Source organism: Natrix helvetica, assembly GCF_964273705.1.
Source record: "Natrix helvetica genome assembly, chromosome: 5".
NCBI lineage: Eukaryota > Metazoa > Chordata > Lepidosauria > Squamata > Natricidae > Natrix > Natrix helvetica.
Genome location: NC_138551.1, coordinates 144,313,702 through 144,332,559, shown reverse-complemented (window position 1 = coordinate 144,332,559; position 18,858 = coordinate 144,313,702). Strand labels below are relative to the sequence as shown.

The 18,858-nt window shown below is 53.8% G+C and overlaps 1 protein-coding gene across 6 annotated transcripts in view; it reads right to left on the bottom strand.

Moving 5' to 3' along the window:
• The window catches only part of RAP1GAP (RAP1 GTPase activating protein), a 92,284-nt gene extending 73,426 nt beyond the window's left edge, over positions 1-18,858 (bottom strand). For 5 of the 6 annotated variants that reach the window (XM_081954626.1, XM_081954623.1, XM_081954622.1 and 2 more), the window contains exons 1-7: positions 13,986-14,354; positions 10,696-10,731; positions 5,427-5,523; positions 3,023-3,058; positions 2,271-2,318; positions 1,556-1,594; positions 1,136-1,312 (exon numbers count right to left, since the gene is read on the bottom strand). In XM_081954626.1, the coding sequence (XP_081810752.1) occupies positions 1,136-1,312; positions 1,556-1,594; positions 2,271-2,318; positions 3,023-3,058; positions 5,427-5,523; positions 10,696-10,731; positions 13,986-14,203 (651 nt within the window). In that variant the 5' untranslated portion in view covers positions 14,204-14,354. Of the gene's footprint in view, positions 1-1,135; positions 1,313-1,555; positions 1,595-2,270; positions 2,319-3,022; positions 3,059-5,426; positions 5,524-10,695; positions 10,732-13,985; positions 14,355-18,745 lie in introns of those variants that run through there. The other variant, XM_081954627.1, reaches the window with a different exon arrangement.

Here is an 18,858-nt window from a genome sequence, read left to right as displayed (position 1 = left end):
TAAGAAGTTAGTGATAAACATTCATGCTTAATAGATAAAAAGAGCACTTATAAGAATGTATATTTGTGAATGCATTTGAATGAGAAAAAAACATATTTTTTAATAAAAAGAATCCCCACACTGGGGATCCCCAAAATCTGCAGCATCCCTCTTTTTCGTCCCCTACTCAGAAATCTCCCCACCCCCCCCTCCGTCCTTGTGCCGAAGCCCCACAAAACAACATCTAGGGTGAACAGGGGCACCATCCGGGGGAGGAAAGAGGGAGGAAGCCCTGCAATGGGGGGGGGGAGAGAAGCTGGGGGGGATCCCCGCGGATCCCTCCGCCCAAAGGAAGGACGGGGACAGCTCATCCTCCAGCGTTGGCTCCGACTTGTCGGGCGTTCTTTGCATTCCTCCTCAAAGCCGGCAGGCCCAGGCAGAGCGGGTGGGAGGTCCAAGGCTGCCCGTGGGCAGAGCAGCCCGCACCCCGACTTCGGAAGGCAGCCCCTCCCCCACCAAAGAGTGAGAAAACTGGAGATGACCCTCTTAAAGAGAAAGGTTCCCCTCGCACATCTGTGCTAGCCGTTCCCGACTCTAGGGGGCGGTGCTCATCTCCGTTTCAAAGCCCAAGAGCCGGCGCTCTCCGAAGACGTCTCCGTGGTCATGTGGCCGGCATGACTCAACTCCCGAAGGCGCGTGGAACGCCGTTCCCTTCCCACCAAAGGTGGTCCCTATTTTTCGACTTGCATTTTTTTAACAGGCTTTCCAACTGGGAAAGAAGCTGGGAAAAGTCATGGGAGCTCCCTCCGTTACGCGGCACCAGGGATTCGAACCGCCGAACTGCCGACCTCTCTGATCGACAAGCTCAGCGTCTTAGGCACTGAGCCACTGCCTCCCTGACCCTCTTGGGAGGCACCAAAACATCCCTTCCAGGCGGGAGGAGAGGAGAGGGGGGCACGGGCTACTCAGGAGGAGACAGACTTTTGGGGAGGAGGCTGCACCCCAACAGATTCAAGGACGCTTTGAGGAACACGGCCTGCCCAGGTCGCAGGGCATCACAGAGGCCTCTTGATGGGGGGGGGGTCCCAGTGGGGTTATGAGGGGGTGTTGTTCCCCTTCCCAAGCCCCCTCCCTCCCTCCCTCCTTGGGGACTGACCTTGCCTAGGAAATGCTTCCGGTAGACCCTGGCCAAGTGGTTGCATTCCAGCTTGACCTTACAGCCGGGAGACTGGAATTCGGACAGCTCCGCCAGATCGTGGTTGGTGCCCTCGATCCAGTAGCCCCCAAATTGGGGAAGCAAGATGAGGGGGAAGGGAGGCCCTCGGCCCAGAACCTGCCGAAGGGTTGGAGGAGGAGGAAGATTTGAACCCGGAGCAGGCAGGTAGGAAGACTGCCCCCGTCCTCCCCTGTCCCTCGCCCAGCTGAGAGACAGGAGAGTCCGCCCAACGGCCCACTACCCCCCCCCCAAAAAGGGGAGGGGAACACAGGCGGGCAACGATTCTCCCCACCACTCTGAGGTAGACTGCTCCTAACCATGGGATCTCCTTTTCAGCGGATAAGACTTACTCTTCCTTACCTCATGGACGCTGGGATACGGGATGTAATCCTCTTCCGTCTGCGAAAACACAAAAACATATATGTGTGTGTGAGAGAGAGAATGCACAAGCAGGCACATACACATATGCGCCCAGACCGCCAGCCCCCCCGCTCTCCTTCGCCTTCCCACAATCAGTCCTGCAAGTGGTGGGGAAAGTCGGGGGAAAGATCTGAGGGGCTGCAGACTCCACTGCCCCCCCCTCCCACGGACCGGACAGGAGGAGACTAGTGGGGGCGAGGAATGAGTGAGGGGGGGGAAGTGATGCCATCTGAAGCAGGGGCAGCCAAGAGAGGGCATAGCCCCATAATGGGCGAGGAAGAGGCCAAGATGACAACCCCCCCCCCCCAGTTTCATGGGGAGTAGACAGAAATACACTTTCAGGCTGGCAAGATTCTGCCAAGGTAGCTTTGCGACACCATGGAAGGAGCTCAACCTGGTGGATTTCTGCCTGGGGGAGGAGAGATGTGACCTGAAGCAGGGGCAGCCAAGAGAGGGCATAGCCCCATAATGGGCAAGGAGGAGGCCGAGATGACAACCCCCCCCCCATCCCTCTAGTTTCATGGGGCGTAGACAGAAATACATTTTCAGCCTGGCAAGATTCTGCCAAGGTAACTTTGCGACACCGTGGAAGGAGCTCAACCTGGTGGATTTCTGCCTGGTTGAGGGGTGGGGGAAGGAGGGATGGAATACCTACCTTGAGGGTAGGTGGGAAGGCACAGCGCTGCTCGTCCATCCGGTTTCCCTGGGGTGGGGAAGAGAGAGAGGGACCAGCCCGAGTCAACAGCCGCGCCTGGGCCGCCCGCCAGCTGCGCCTGGTCTCGGGCAGAGGCCAGGAATTGCGGAGATCCTGCTTGGCACAGGTCGGGCATGGGACGGGAGAGGGGGGAGGGGAAGAGCGTGCGTCCAGCTGCTGTTTCTGAGCCAGAGGCACAGCCCCGGGGGCCACACGGGCCCTCCAGATGTGGCCATAAACCAACCCCACGGGAGACCCGACTGGTTGGCACCCTGCAAAAACCCAGCTCTCTTTTAAAAAATGCCCCATGCCATCCCTCGCCATCCTTAGGGACAATGGTGCCAGCTGAGTTTTAGGGATACTGCAATCCCACACGCCGGAAGAGCCCCGGGGGAGGAGGGGGGAGGAAAGGAAAGGCGGCTGTGGATTATGAGCTCGAGGGAAGGCACGGGCACCTCTGAGCATGCAAAGAGCCCATTTCTCAGATGCCCACTCCCCATCACCACCCAAAGGCCCAGGGGGAGCCCGTTGCCTGCCCATCCCACTCGAGTGCCTTCCAAAGCCAAGGGCCGTGTCCACTCGCAGAAAAATGATCGATAACACTCCTTATGCTCCAAGAGGGGACGGACGCTCCCCCCCACCCCACTGTCTCTCAACCGCCCCCTCCCCACTGCCCCAGCTCCACCAGATCCCCTGTGGAGGATCTGCCTTACCTGCATCTTTTCGATCATCGCAAACAGTTCGGTGTGCTGCAGACAGAGAGAGAGAGAGAGAGAGAAGGGATGAGGCTGGGGGTGGGTGGGAAGGGGCTTTCAGACCCTGAACTGGAAGCCCCCCACCCCAATTTGTCAGCCAAAGCTTCCTTCTTCTTCTCCAACGCAGAAGAGGCACAAAGAGGGCACATGTACCGGATCCTCTCCCAAGGCAAGGGGGTAGGCAGAGCGGGAGGTCAGCGGTGGAAGGGGGGCAGAATCACGGGAGGGGGAGACCCCCATGGTCCAGGATTCTCCATCACAGGCAGATGGGTTCCTTCCTGCTAGCCCCTCTTCTCCCCACCGCCCCTCTTCCCAGAGGACCCTCGGTGGGAGAGCCAAAGGGGCTGAGGAGACCCCTGCAGCAGTGGCTACTCACACTCCAGCCCCTGGGGTCCTCGCCAGCCCCCCTCCACTGGGGGAACTTTGGGAGGGGATCCGCCATTGGCTCCCTCTCTCTCTCTCTCTCCTCTCCCTATACAAGGTGGGTCAGATCACATCCTTCTCCCCACGCGCTGCAGGGGAGGGAGGGAGGAGGGAGCTGCACAGCACCTCCCGCCAGGTTGATCTGGCTCCTTCCTCCGAGGGAGGGAGGGGCGAGCCGCACACGCCTGGCATCTCCCCGTGCAGCCATTGGGCCGCCAACCAGGTGGCCGGGCCAGGAGGAGGCAGGTCTTTCTAGAGGGAGGGGGAGCAGGAGGGAAGAAGGAGGGCAAAGGGTCACCATGGCAACTGAAGGGGATGAATGGCAGGGGGGGCTGCCATTGGGGAGGGGGCTAGGCCAGGAATGAATCCATCCAGGAAGCAAGGAAGGCTTGGATGAGGATGATGGTTTTCCTCGTGGAAGGGGTTGCAGCTACACCCCCCCCCCCCAAAAGGAGAAACTGGCATAGGCGGAAATGTTGGTAAAACACATGGAGGGGGGGGGAGAAACTGCAGACACAGAGGGGCTACAGGAGAGCAGCCCACCCCCAGCCCCCACTCCCACCTGTAATGCTGGCATTTGGCCATTGAATTAAAAGAGAAATAAAACTTGAATGGGCCTTTCATGGCTTCTCTTGGGGCATGCGGAGAATACGGAATAACAAGAGTTAGAAGGGACCTTGTAGGTCATCTAGTCCAACCCCCCGCTCAAACAGGAGACCCTGTACAAATTATACCACACACAGACAGACAGACAACAGACAGACGCATGCAAATACATTCCCCTGAACTAAATTGCCAATCGACCACCAGGGAAAATCTGTGCCCCCTCCCCACATTCTCCTTCCCTATGGCTGACCCCCTTCTGGAGGTGCTGGTCTGTCTCCCTTGCTCAACCCCAAACTGCCCAACTTCACCGAGGAGGGGGTGGGGAGCAAGGCTACGGAGAAAATTATTTTTTAAAAGTAAATATAAAGAACCCATCAGAGGGGAAGGAGAAAAGAGGAAGGAAAGGAAGAAAGGGTAAAGCAGAGGAAGGAAGGAAGGAAGGAAGGAAGGAAGGAAGGAAGGAAGGAAGGAAGGAAGGAGAGGTAAGAGTAGGAGAGAGGGGAAGGAGGAGAAGAGAGGAGGAGTGGAGGAAAGAGAGGGGAAGGAGAAAAGAGGAAGGAAAGGAAGAAAGTGCAAAGCAGAGGAAGGAAGGAAGGAAGGAAGGAAGGAAGGAAGGAAGGAAGGAAGGAAGGAAGGAAGGAAGGAGAGGTAAGAGTAGGAGAGAGGGGAAGGAGGAGGAGAGAGGAGGAGTGGGAGAAAGAGAGGGGAAGGAGAAAAGAGGAAGGAAAGGAAGAAAGTGCAAAGCAGAGGAAGGAAGGAAGGAGAGGTAAGAGTAGGAGAGAGGGGAAGGAGGAGAAGAGAGGAGGAGTGGGGGAAAGAGAGGGGAAGGAGAAAAGAGGAGGGAAAGGAAGAAAGTGCAAAGCAGAGGAAGGAAGGAAGGAGGGGTAAGAGTAGGAGAGAGGGGAAGGAGGAGGAGAGAGGAGGAGTGGGAGAAAGAGAGGGGAAGGAGAAAAGAGGAAGGAAGGAAGGAAGGAAGGAAGGAAGGAAGGAAGGAAGGAAGGAAGGAGAAGTAAGAGTAGGAGAGAGCCCTCCTCCAATTCTGGTCCTCCTGAGCTCTGGGCCAAACTGAGGACCCTCCTCCCAACCTGTGAGATACCCGAAGGCCTACCCTGCAGGGCTGGTAGAAAGTGGCCGTCAGCCAGGAGGCCTGTCTGGTGAACAGCCCCCCCTCCACGCCCTTCCCCCGCGAACCCCAGGAGGGGGGATCATGGAGGTAACTTCCCACAGCCCCCCCCCTCATTTCAGCTCTAAGGACAACTTAGGACGCAGGCTATCAGACATGTGGACATGACCCCCTCCTCCAAAAAAAACAATCAGCTGTGAAAACTCTTACCTTGGGATGGAGAAATGTGGGGTGCGAAGAGGGGGAAATCCTTGGGGGCAGGTCTAGGGGTCCGCTGGAAGAGGAGTGGGGCAGCCCGTCATTTTTCCTGCGGTGGGGAGGAGAGAAAAGTTTGTAGGGGGAAAAAACCCGCACAGGAGAAGCTCTCTAAACCAGACCCTTTATTGGGGGGCTGGGGAGGGGGTAATCTGAGCCTGCTTTGGGTACCGGCCCACCCCTTGGTCAGCGGGGGAAATTAAATGCAGGGAAAGTGGTTGGGGGTCTTGAAAGCATCACCCCTTCCCAACTGTGCCAGGATGCACCAGAGGTCCATGCGCAGTTAGCCGCGTGGGGAGGGGTCCTTTTTTAAGGCAGAGTCACCCCGGTGAAACTGCCTCCCGTCCTGTCTCTGGCAGCCACGCCTTCAAGGGGAGGGCTTCCCAAAGCCACAAGACCCCCCTCCCCAGCCAGGCTCTCCTCCCCATCCATCCCCGGTAACCCTGGCAACGGGATGCTATCGGCAACCTCTCCTTCCCCTACCGGCAAAAGTGGGCCAGCTGGGGCCAGGCTGAAAGACACTCGGTGTATGCTCAGAGGCTCCACGCTCAAGTGAGATGGTGGCCAGAGGAAACCCCCTCCCAATTGCACGCACCCGAGTTTCCGTAGCAACGCGATACCGTTAAATTGATGGGCAATTACTATACGTCATGCTGGTGGCAAATTGTGCGTTGAACTCAAGGCCCTTGTGCAGAGAGGAAGCGGATGGGGGGGGGGGTTTGTCGGTGGGCATATGGTTGTCAAGGCAGTGGATGCCTCCCGCTCCGGAGCCACCTGGTGCTTCTAATGCCAAGTCTAAGAACCAGAGGGATGCCCGCTGGACTTCTGTGGGCATCCCTGCTGGGACCCCAGAAAGCCCTGAAGGGGTGGGGGGAGGGTTCCCTGGAAGGATGAGCACCCATCCCCTCACAAAGATGGGGGACTTGAGTGCTGCAGCCTTGTCTCCCCCCCCCTCCCCAACCCACCCGGGGCGCCCCCTGCCCAAACGGAGCAAGATTTCGCAAAAACTAAAGGAGTCAGCATTCCCACAGGTGGCCACCAGGGGGTGTGTGATCCCTCTTCCCAAAAGGGAGTGGGCGGAGTCCGACCGTCACAGCTGGGATGCAGCTTGGATTTGGGCCCTCCCCCTTTTAAAGGGGGCTTCCAAATCCCTCAAACCCACCCCCCACCCCAATCTAGAGCTGAAGATTAGAATGAAGAGGTGCAATACCACGTCAGCGCCAGTAGGGAGCGCTGTGTCGCCTATGAACTTAGAACTAGAGGTCTGTAGAGAAAGAATTTGCATTTTTAAAAAATATTCCACTAAATACTATTTATCTTTTTTTTTAAAAAAATTCATGTTACGGTCCGCGGGATTTAAAATTAGGAATTTAGTGATCCCTGAGGTCCGAAAGATTGGGGACCCCTAAATTCTAAGCCAGTGTTTTTTTCCCCCCAACCTCGGCTACTTTTTTAAAAAAAAGTTTATTTTTATTCTTATACATCTTGCTGCGTGAATGGTTTGATTCCTGAGTGTCAGGCAGTTCAATACCGATAAACATCACAGTATCATTCCTAGTAATTACATCTCATTTATCATTTTTAGTTTTACCAAGACGTCATTTCTACTATCGTCCTTCAATTCTAAACCTTCTCATGGTTCTACCAGACATTGGGTCATCTTAACATCTGTTTTTGCTATTCCCCCCCCTTATTTCTACCTCTATTTTAGCCCTCCCTTTCCCCTATCATTCTAATATTCAAAGACCTGATCCTTCCTTTTTTCATTTTTTGGCAGCAGCTGCCAAAAAAGCCAACACAGTCCTAGGCTGCATCAACAGAGGGATAGAATCAAGATCACGTGAAGTGTTAATACCACTTTATAATGCCTTGGTAAGGCCACACTTGGAATACTGCATTCAGTTCTGGTCGCCACGATGTAGAAAAGATGTGGAGACTCTAGAAAGAGTGCAGAGAAGAGCAACAAAGATGATTAGGGGACTGGAGACTAAAACATATGAAGAACGGTTGCAGGAACTGGGTATGTTTAGCTTAAGAGAAAGAAGGACCAGGGGAGACATGATAGCAGCCTTCCAATATCTCAGGGGTTGCCACAAAGAAGAGGGAGTCAAACTATTCTCCAAGGCACCTGAGGGCAGAACAAGAAGCAATGGGTGGAAACTAATCAAGGAGAGAAGCAACTTAGAACTGAGGAGAAACTTCCTGACAGTGAGAACAATGAATCAGTGGAACAGAAGTTGCCTCCAGAAGTTGTGAATGCCCCAACACTGGAAGTCTTTAAGAAGATGTTGGATAGCCATCTGTCTGAAACGGTGTAGGGTTTCCTGCCTAAGCAGGGGGTTGGACTAGAAGACCTCCAAGGTCCCTTCGAACTCTACTATTGTATTCTATTGTATTATTCAATGTGTCTTTTTTAAACAGATTTTTTATTGTTTTTCTCCTCTATATCTTACAATCATCACATTGTTTTTCTCCTCTATCTTACAATCATCACATTAACATTGTTATGTCGTCATACCTGTATACATCAATCTTATATCCCTTCTATATTCATATGCATTCATCTACAGTTCTATACATTTCTCTATTGTTTCACAGCTGAATTAACTTTATTCCTGTTACGCAACCATTTAGACCAATTATCCCAAATTTCATACTGTTCAGACTCTTCTTGGTCTTTTATTCTTAATGTTAACTTGTCCATTTCTGCAAAATCTAAAGTTTTCTGAATCACTAATTCATCTGGGGGAATATTACTTTGTTCCCAGCATCGGGCAAATGTTATTCTAGCTGTAGTCGACAGGTGTATTAGTATGTATTTAATTTTCTTTCTATATTTCCCCTTGGTTATTCCCAGCAGAAAGAGTTCCAGTTTATATTCTATTTCTTCCTCTGTAATTTGTTGCATCCATTATTCAAAATTTCAATATGCCCTTCTAGCATCAATCATGATCATTCAAAGCATTGATCAGGTTACTTAATCCTAGCTTTTCACTGTTGATCACCTTTTTATACCTATTTAATAATACCCTTGTGCAAATTCTTTACAAACTATTTTTCAGCCTCTATAATTCTAATAATAATATACATTACATTTACTACCATACTAAGATATATTGAAAATATGATTTTGGTCTCACATCACATACAAAACAGTGATTTGCATTTTTTTTATCCCACTAAATACTATTTATCTTTTTAAAAAAAATCATATTATGATCCGCGGGATTTAAAATTGGGAATTTAGTGGTCCTTGAGGTCCGAAAGGTTGGTGACCTCTGGACTTGGCCGTGTTCTAAGCCAGTGGTTTTTTTTCCAACCTCGGCTACTTTTGAGAGGAGTGGGCTTCGATTCTCAGAATTCCCCAGCCGAGGGTCCGAGAAGCTTTGCTGGTTATGGGGTCAGCCTCCCAGGCCCCTCCAAGCAACAGCTTCTTCCTTCACGCGAGGCTGGCAAGGGCATCCTGGCAACACTTCAGGCGGGCACCTTGCCAACGAGGGCTGTGAGTGGCTTGGATTGTCCCCTCAGGACTCAGGGTGAGGGTGGAGGGGGGGGGTGTCCCCAGGTAGCTCCAAGGGCCAACGGTGGTGGGAGGAACTCCGGAAAGCAGCCCCCCCCCAAATGTCTTGGGAGCACAGAGACAAAGTGGGCACTCTCCTTTCAATATTCAGAGAGGGGGGTACCCCAATTCAAAAGAGGGGAAGGAGAGTTTCTTTTAAATGGCTTTGGAGCCCTGACTAGGCCAGGAGATACCTGAAATTGGAGGGTGGGCAGGAAGAGGGGGGGGAGAGAGAGAGGGAGGGAGGGAAAAAGAGGAGAGAGAGAGGGAGGGAGGGGGAGGGAGGGAGAGAAAGGGAGAGAGAGGGAGGGGGATAGAGGGACGGAGAGAAAGGGAGAGAGAGGGACAGTGGGGGACGGAGGGAGAGAGAGAGAGGAGAGAGAGAGGGAGAGAAAGGGAGAGAGAGGAGAGGAAGGGAGGGAGGGGGATAGAGGAGGGAGAGAAAGGGAGAGAGAGGGAGAGATAGGAAAGAGGGAGGGAGAGAGAGGAGAGAGAGAGGGAGGGGGACAGAGGGAGGGAGAGAGAGGGACAGTGGGGGACGGAGGGAAAGAGAAAGAGAGGAGAGAGAGGGGGGGAGGGAGAGAAAGGGAGAGGAGAGAGAGGGAGGGAGGGGGATAGAGGGAGGGAGAGAAAGGGAGAGAGCGGGAGAGATAGGAAAGAGGGAGGGAGAGAGAGGAGAGAGAGAGGGAGGGACAGAGGGAGGGAGAAAAAGGGAGAGAGAGGACAGAGGGAGGAAGGGAGTGAAGAGGGGGGAGAGAGAGAAAGGGAGAGAGAGAGTAAAGAGGGGGGGGAGGGAGAAGAGAGAGAGAGAGGGAGAGAGAGAGAGAGGAGAGAGAGAGGGAGGGAGAGAAAGGGAGAGAGAGGAGAGAGAGGGGGGAGGGGTATAGAGGGAGGGAGAGAAAGCGAGAGAGAGGGAGAGGAAAGAGGGAGGGAGAGAGAGGAGAGAGAGACGGATGGGGACAGAGGGAGGGAGAGAGAGGGACAGTGGGGGACGGAGAGAGAGAGAGAGAGAGGAGAGAGAGAGGGAGGGAGAAAAAGGGAGAGAGAGGAGGGAGAGGGAGGGAGGGGGATAGAGGGAGGGAGAGAAAGGGAGAGAGAGGGAGAGATAGGAAACAGGGAGGGAGAGAGAGGAGAGAGAGAGGGAGGGACAGAGGGAGGGAGAGAAAGGGAGAGAGAGGACAGAGGGAGGAAGGGAGTGAAGAGGAGGGAGAGAGAGAAAGGGAGAGAGAGAGTAAAGAGGGAGGGGGAGGGAGAAGAGAGAGAGAGAGGGAGGGAGAGAGAGGAGAGAGAGAGGGAGGAGAGGGAGAGAGGATTGGAGGGGGACGGAGGGAAGGGGAGAGAGAGAGATGCATCTCCAACAGAAGAGAACAAAAGCATTTTATGATTTGGAAAAGATGCCTCCACAGAGGGAAGGAACATTTTTTTGGCTGGGGGGGCAGTTTGCCGGGGGGTGGTGCTGGTCTTTCCTCCACGGTGCATGTACCAACCCAGCCAGGAACCCCATGCCCTGGCACTGCCCTCCTCAGCTTAGCCAAGGGCGAAAGTCCCAATGCCAGCTTGTGCCAGCTTTCCGACGGAAAAGCCCTGAGCAATGCTGCCCACCGCCCACCACCCCCTAGAGCCAAGCTGGGCTCCTCGTGTGCCCCATGCCGGGGTGGTACTCACCGCAGGCTCCAGGGGTAGGTGGTCGTCTTGTCCACCCTGAGGGGGAGAGAGAGAGAGAGAGAGAAAAGAGGCAGCGGCTTCAACATCCGGAGCCAAGCAGCGCCAGCGATCCTGCGGTTGGCTCTACAGTGGTGCCCACCATCTCTCTTCACCAAACGAGCCCCCCGCCCACAACCCTCTTGGCACCAAGGCGCCCCCCCCCTCCAAGCCAAATGTAGACCAAAGTTCGGCAAACAAACAAGGCCTGTTTAGGGTTTCTTTAGCCGAGTTTGCAAACCAGTTTAGCCGGCCCGAGAACCGGTCGTCTTGTTTGGGGTAGAACTAAGGAAGCGGGCAGAGCTGAGCGATTAAGCCTGCACCACCCGCAGCTCTGGCAGGAAGCCCCCCCCCTCCCTCCCTCCCTGGGATGCAGCAATCCCAGGTGTGATGGTGGTGGAGCCTCCACCCTCAAGGGCAGTCTACCCTCGCCGTCCTGGTGCCGATACGGAGGATGAGGCAGAGCTGTGTTAAAGGGGATTTCGCAGGAAGGGAAAGGGGGGGGGGGAAGCTGGGATGGGAACCCCCCCCCTCCCCAGCAGGTGGGACTCCTGTGAGGTATGGCAGAGCCTGGGTAGTGAAGAAAGGGGCACTGTTTTTTTTTGGAGGGGCACCAAGCCTCTTCCCCTGAAAATATAATAACAACAACAATAATAACAATAATAATAATGCTGGCAGCAAACTGTATCGACCATTAGCACCAGTCACTGGTATTTGTACTGCATTTTTGAATGTTCAGTTGGCTGGGTTTCATGTTTAATGAATAAAGTATGTAATAATAATAATAATAATAATAATAATAATAATAATAATAATAATAATAATAATAATAGGACCTTGGTTAGAACTCGAGCTACCAACCAGCCCCAAAGGCTGTGAATCTCACCAAAGATTAATCACGCAATAATAATAATAATAATAATAATAATAATAATAATAATAATAATAATAATAATAATAAGTCCTTGTTTAGGACTCGAGCTGTTGAGCTACCAACCAGCCCCAAAGGCTGTGAATCTCACCAAAGATTAATCACGCAATAATAATAATAATAATAATAATAATAATAATAATAATAATAATAATAAGTCCTTGTTTAGGACTCGAGCTGTTGAGCTACCAACCAGCCCCAAAGTCTGTGAATCTCACCAAAGATTAATCACGCAATAATACTAATACTAATACTAATACTAATACTAATAATAATAATAATAAGTCCTTGGTTAGGACTTGAGCTGTTGAGCTACCAACCAGCCCCAAAGTCTGTGAATCTCACCAAAGATTAATCACGCAATTAATAATAATAATAATAATAATAATAATAATAATAATAATAATAATAATAATAATAATAATAACAATAATAATAATAATAAGTCCTTGGTTAGGACTCGAGCTGTTGAGCTACCAACCAGCTCTAAAGACTGTGAATCTCACCAAAGATTAATCACGTAATAATAATAATAATAATAATAATAATAATAATAACAACAACAACAACAACAACAACAACAACAACAACAACGTATTTGTCAGTGCACAGCGTTTCGTACAATGAGATTTGAAACATCTCCCTTCCTATCTGGAAGCAAAAGTACCGTTGAATTGGGGAGGGGGGGCACGAGATGACCAGGCCGCATCACTTGGGGTGAGGGCAATGAATCAACCCCCCCCACTACCAGCTTTCCCCACCCCCCACATTCCCGTAGCTGGTTGGGGAGGGGGGTTTCCCAGCAGCCCCCTACCCATCTTGTACCAAGAGGGTCATCGAATCAGAAGTCAATGGACTGTCCTCCCTCTCCCCAAAAACACTCGGCAGCTCTGCCCCTCCCACGGAGGAAATTCCCCAGCCTGGAGAACAGGAGCTGCCTTGTCCCAAGGCAAGAGGTGGCTTGGCGGGGGTGGGCTTAGAGGGGGGGGGCACGGAACCAGCTCAAACTCAAGCAGGACAAACACCCCCCCTCCCCATTTCGAATCTGAGAGAGACAAAGGGTTTTTCTAGCAGCTGGTTGAGAGGGTGGGAGGAACAGAAGAGCTACAGAGCCCCCTCCCCTCTTTCCGAAACAAAGTTTTTTTTTCAACTTTTGGTTATATATTTCACTTCTTTTATAAACATAGTGCTTCCCCCCCCCCCCCTTAACGTGTACCTGGTAGTTCATTTTACATCATGTCTCCATTTCCAATTTCAGCCTTATTATTTTCTTTCCATATTTCATAATTTCTTCTTATGAAACAATATCGTTACTTGCCCCCTCCGAATTGATCGAGTTTAACATTTCATTTCCCTCTCTAATTCTTTTTCTTTTTACTATAAATCACACCTATCCTCAGATGTAATAAACATTTCGCTTAGTTAATTATCCACAATTCCTAGCATGCATCTATTTCCCTCGCATCCTATTAACTAGATGCCATTAGCAATGTTAACGTATTTCATTTTATTCCACTGGTAAATCCTTTTCCTTCTTTTCTCCTCTCCTAACCATCTTCTCTTGGTCTCCCTGAATCTCCACTTCTTTCGTATTCTCTTCTTTCTCCTCCCTTCTCCTCCTTTCCTAATCATTTTCTCTTGGTCTCTCTGAATCTTCACTTCTTTCGTATTCTCTTCTTTCTCTTCCTTTCTCCTCCTTTCCTAATCATTTTCTCTTGGTCTCTCTGAATCTCCACTTCTTTTGTATTCTCTTCTTTCTCCTCCTTTCTCCTCCTTTCCTAATCATTTTCTCCTGGTCTCTCTGAATCTTCACTTCTTTCGTATTCTCTTCTTTCCATCCATTCGTCTAGCTTTTTTTTTCCTTTTCTCTCTTTCATGGGGAGGGGGGGCAGTGGGGTATGGTGGGGAGGGGAAGTTTCCTTCCAGCTGTTAAAAAAGTCAGTTTTGGGCAACGGCTTCTATTCATGCAGGACCCGAGTTCAAGATGCTCTAGGAGCCTGCCGGGGCATCTCGTTTCGTGCCAGGGGGTGCCAGCAAATAGGGAAGGGAGGGGATGCCCTCTTTTGAAAAGGTTTATTAACTGCCTTTATTGCAAGTTTGTTGGCACAGCACCGGGGGGGGGGGGGACAAAGCGAGGACGAGCCCATTTTAAAGAGGGCTGACTGAGGCCGGACACGGAGTCTGTCTGCCCTGGGGGGTGGAGGGGGGGGAAAACGCGCAGGATCTGAATGCCGGTCCAGGAATGGCAAGAGGGAGAGAGGCTTGGTCTGCCCTCCCACCCCAGAGATGCAAACCCCCCCCCCCCAACACCTCACCCACTCACCCGCCGTAGGCTCCGAAGGTGAAGCTTCGCTTGCGGGAGCCCATCCTGTCTCCCGGAGTGCTCGGTGGGGCTGGCCAACCTGGGAACCCGGCTGAGAAAGGGGGAGGGCCTGGCTGGCCCCTCCCGCCAGTCCAAACTGGTTGGGCGGCTGCAGACGGCCTCAGGGCACTTGGTTTGCCAGCCAGCCAGCATCCCCGGAGGGCAGAGGGGCCGCTCATCCTCCCTGCCTGTCAGGCCTTCGGCTGGTGCCAGTCTCTGCCAGTGCCCTCCCATCAAGCGTCTCTCTTGCTCTCGGCCCTGGGCAGCTGGGGGAGGGCCTGGAGCATCTCCTGCAGTGCACCCTTTGCTGTCCCTCAGACCCAGACACAGCATGGCTCTCCTTCCTCCCTCCCTCCCTCCCTCCCTCTCTCTGTGTGTGAGAGAGAGGGGGGGAAAGGGATGGAGAAAGAGAGGAGGAGAGAGAGACACACACGGAGAGACAGAGAGACAGAGGAGAGGAAGAGAGAGAGAGAAAGAGAGACAGAGGAGAGAAAGAGAGAGACACAGAGAGAGAGAGAGACAGAGGAGAGGAAAAGAGAGAAAGAGAGAAAGATACAGAGGAGAGGAAGATAGAGACAGACAGAGAGAGAGACGGAGGAGAAAAACAGAGGCAGAGACAGAGGAGAGAAAGAGAGAGATGAGAAAGAGAGAGAGGAGAGAGAGAAAGAGAGAGAGAGACAGAGAGACAGAGGAGAGAAAGAGACAGAGAGAGACAGAGGAGAGGAGGAGAGAGAAAGAGAGACAGAGACAGAGACAGAGGAGAGAAAGAGAGAGACAGATAGAGAGAGACGGAGGAGAAAAAGAGAGACAGAGACAGAGGAGAGAAAGAGAGAGATGAGAAAGAGAGAGAGAGGAGAGAGAAATAGAGAGAGAGACAGAGAGAGAGACAGAGGAGAGAAAAAGAGAGAAAGAGAGACAGATACAGAGGAGAGAAAGATAGAGACAGACAGAGAGAGACGGAGAAGAAAAAGAGAGACAGAGACAGAGGAGAGAAAGAGAGAGATGAGAAAGGGAGAGAGAGGAGAGAGAAAGAGAGAGAGAGACAGAGAGACAGAGGAGAGAAAGAGACAGAGAGAGAGAGACAGAGGAGAGGAAAAGAGAGAAAGAGAGACAGATACAGAGGAGAGAAAGATAGAGACAGACAGACAGAGAGAGACGGAGAAGAAAAAGAGAGACAGCGAGACAGAGGAGAGAAAGAGACAGAGAGAGACAGAGAGAGAGACAGAGGAGAGGAAAAGAGAAAGACAGATGCAGAGGAGAGAAAAATAGAGACAGACAGACAGAGACGGAGGAGAAAAAGAGACAGATGGAGGAGAGAAAGAGAGATGAGAGAAAGAGAGACAGACAGACAGGCAGAGAGTAGAAAGAGAGACAAAGAGTCAGAGGAGAGAAACAGAAACAGAAAGACAGACAAAGAGTAGAGAGAGAGACAGAGAGACAGAGGAGACAGACAGACAGACAGACAGACAGACAGACACAGAGAGACATAATTCTCCTCCTTCTGTGCAGGGGATTCTAACCACCCCCCCTATGGCCTCCCAAGGTGGGAGGACACAAATGGGGGGCTGGGAAGGACGATGGGCAGACCCCAAACTCAGGCAGGGAGACTGGCCCAGGGACAGGACAAGAGGAACCCACCCTACCCTGGGCTTACAGCAGGAAAGAAAAGAAAAGGCTATTGTACATGTGCAGAGTGCCTTTCTTTTGCTTTTGAAACACATCTGTTACCCCTTCCCTTCACAGCTGGATTCGAGCCCAAGCACCCTTCCTTAGCAGCCTTTGGGGTCGAAAGCGAGGGAAGATGTCCCAAAGCAGGGACTTCGCAGCCCAAACACTCCCAGATCATGGAAACCTCCGCCCCCCTCCCACACACAAAGGGTCCAGCCAAATCCCTCTGTAATGGGGCGGGGGCGGGGGGGCGGGGAAAACCACCTCCTCTCCCTCTCCATCAAAACACCACTAAAGAAGGAGAATGTCCTGCCTCTTTAAAGGTAAAGGTTCCCCTCGCACCTATGTGCTAGTCGTTCCCGACTCTAGGGGGCGGTGCTCATTTCCGTTTCAAAGCCGAAGAGCCAGCGCTGTCCGAAGACGTCTCCGTGGTCACGTGGCCGGCATGACTCAACTCCCCAAGGCGCACGGAACGCTGTTCCCTTCCCACCAAAGGGGGTCCCTATTTTTTCTACTTGCATTTTTAACGTGCTTTCGAACGGCTAGCTTGGCAGAAGCTGGGCAAGTCACGGGAGCTCCCTCCGTTTACGCGGCGCTAGGGATTCGAACCGTAAACCTTTCTGACTGACAAGCTCAGCGTCGTCCCCGCCTCTTTAGGGCAGCCCAAATCAGCTCCCCCCCCCCATTCCCCAGAAGGCTTGGCCCAACAGAGAGTGATCCCCAAGGCAGCCAATCTCTTCCCAGACTTCCGAAGTTGTGACTTTGCAAGTACCAACCTCCCCTCTAGGTAGGGGACATCGGACAGGGAGCATGGCTGGCTCCCAGTCCACAAGCGCCCCCTACTGGAGTATGCCAGGTGTTGCTCCAGCCGGTGGGGGGGGGCACAGCAGAGGCAGCGTGCGGTGTGAGTAGCACCGTGGACAGCGTCTCTCGACGGCTTCCTTCCCACAGCTTGTGCTAGGCGCGTGGCTTGTGCCTCTCCTCGACATCACCCACCCACCCCATGCACCTGCAACGACGCCCACTCAGCCAGGCAGCGGGTTTTCTTTGGCAAATGAGGTGCCAGAGTGCACCCAGCGGGTTCCAAGCACACCCACCCACCCACGTCAACGGGCACAAGAGAAAGGTGCGTTCTTCTTTGCAGAGAAAAAAAAACACAACGTGTGTTGTGTATGTTGCGAGCTTTAACGGACGAGCCAAACAAACAAACAAACAAACAAACAGAGCCCGGGCAGGGGTCTCTGCAGCCTGGATGCCCATAATAAGCCAAGCAGCGAGGAAGCTGGGCCTGCCACCCCCACCCCCCCACCGCCTCTGACCAATTCAGCCTGGGAGATGCCGATTTGCAACGGTATCTCCTATTACTACAGATGGGAAGACTGAGGCCAGAGAAATTGCCTGGCTAATGAGCTCGTGACAACGGATCCGGATGAGACAGGCTGGCAAGAGCTGGCACATCTCTCTCTCCCCCCCCCCATTCCCTGTTTCTGGGAGACAAAGCCTGGCAAGGAAACGTTGCCAGGCGTATTGGGGTAGCGGGTGGTTGGTAGGAGGTGTGAAGCCGCCGAGGAGTGTGGGCCACGTTTTCGAATCTGGCAGAAGGACGCCGGAGCTGAATAACAAGGGGAGGGGGGGGAATTGAACAAGAGCGAACACGGGCAAGAAGCAAACTCTCAGCCACGGGGGGGGGGGGGAGGGCAGGGAAGCGGGCAAGGCAACAGGGAGGGCAGAGGGGACCCTGGGCACAGGGGGTGAGAGCTGGCATGGCATCCCGTGGGTAAATTAAACCTCCAGGACCCCTGGCAAGGAAAAGCACAGAGCCCTTGTTATGGGGGGACTTTTTCCAAGGGGATGACATTTATGCCATCCTCCTCCTCCTCCTCCTCCTCCTCCTCCTCCTCCTCCTCCTCCTCCTCCTCCTCCTCCTCTTCCTCCTCTTGCAAGGCATGGGGAAATTCAGCAATCCCCCCCCCCCCTTTCTTCACCCGAGGAGAGGAAAAGGAGGCCAAAGACTCCCCCCCTCCCCTCATAGAAGTGCGGCAGGCAGAAGGGATGGGGGGGGGGAGGCACGAGGCCAGGGAGGGCACGTGGCAAGCAAGGCGGGCAGAGGCCGGGCACAGTTTCTTTCGCAGGGCGCCTGCCAGTGCCTCTCAAGCCCCTCTTACAGGACTCCCCTCCTCTTCCTCCTCGCCCCCCCAACCCACCCCCGTCAGCCATCCAGGATCGATGCCCTCTTACCTGGCACAACCTTCCGTGCCCTTCAAGAGGCTCTACCTGCCCAAGCACACGGGGGAGGGGGAGGGAGGGAGGGAGGGAGGAAGACGCCCCCTACCGGACTCCGGGAAACTCTCCTTCTCCCCCCCTCCTCCCGCATCCAACCCCCAAGCCCCTTTGCTGCCCACTCCTCCGCCCGCAGCCCCCTCCCAAACGCCCCGCTTCCTTAGCCAAGCGCCGCGCCAGCCCAGAGGAAGCGGGATGAGGAGGGGTGGGTGGGGTGTTTCCAGCCCACGGAGGGGAGGCGAGACCACTACCCCCACCGCCCGGGACTCCGAGGGCCCCGGGCGATGCTCTGCCTGGCTGACAGCCAGACTCGGGCACGCGTCGCCAACACAAGCGCGCGGAGGGAGGGTGGGAGCGGGAGCTTCAGACCGAGACCCCCGTTCTTAAAAAGAGACCCCCGTCTCTTCCAGCGCAAGGAACGGGGTGGGTTCGGCAGGAGCCCCCTCCTCCGCGGATGCCAACCTGGTCCTCTCCTTCCAGAGGATGCGGAGGGATGGGAAGGACCGGAGAAAGGGAGGGGGGCTGAGTTGGGGGGGGTCTCCTCCCTCTTCTGCCCCAAGAAGGGTGGCCGGGGTCTCCGCAAAGCGGCCAAGCTTTTGCCCGGTGCCGGGGGAGATGGGAGGCTGGGGGGGGGGTGTCTCCTCCTTCTCCTGCCCCGAGGGTGGCAGTGGGGGGGCTGGGGTCTCCCGCCACGCAAAGCGGCCAAGCCTGGCAGCCGGGAAACGCGGACGGCCTTGGAGGAAGCAGGGAGAGAGAGAGAGAGAGAGACCTACCGACCGGAGCCGCCGCCGCCGTTTTCGTCTCGCCTCCGCCGGGCAGGAGCCGCTCTCGCTTCGCGCAATGCCAGCTCCGGCCCCCTCCGCGCGTGCCCATTGGACGCCCGCCG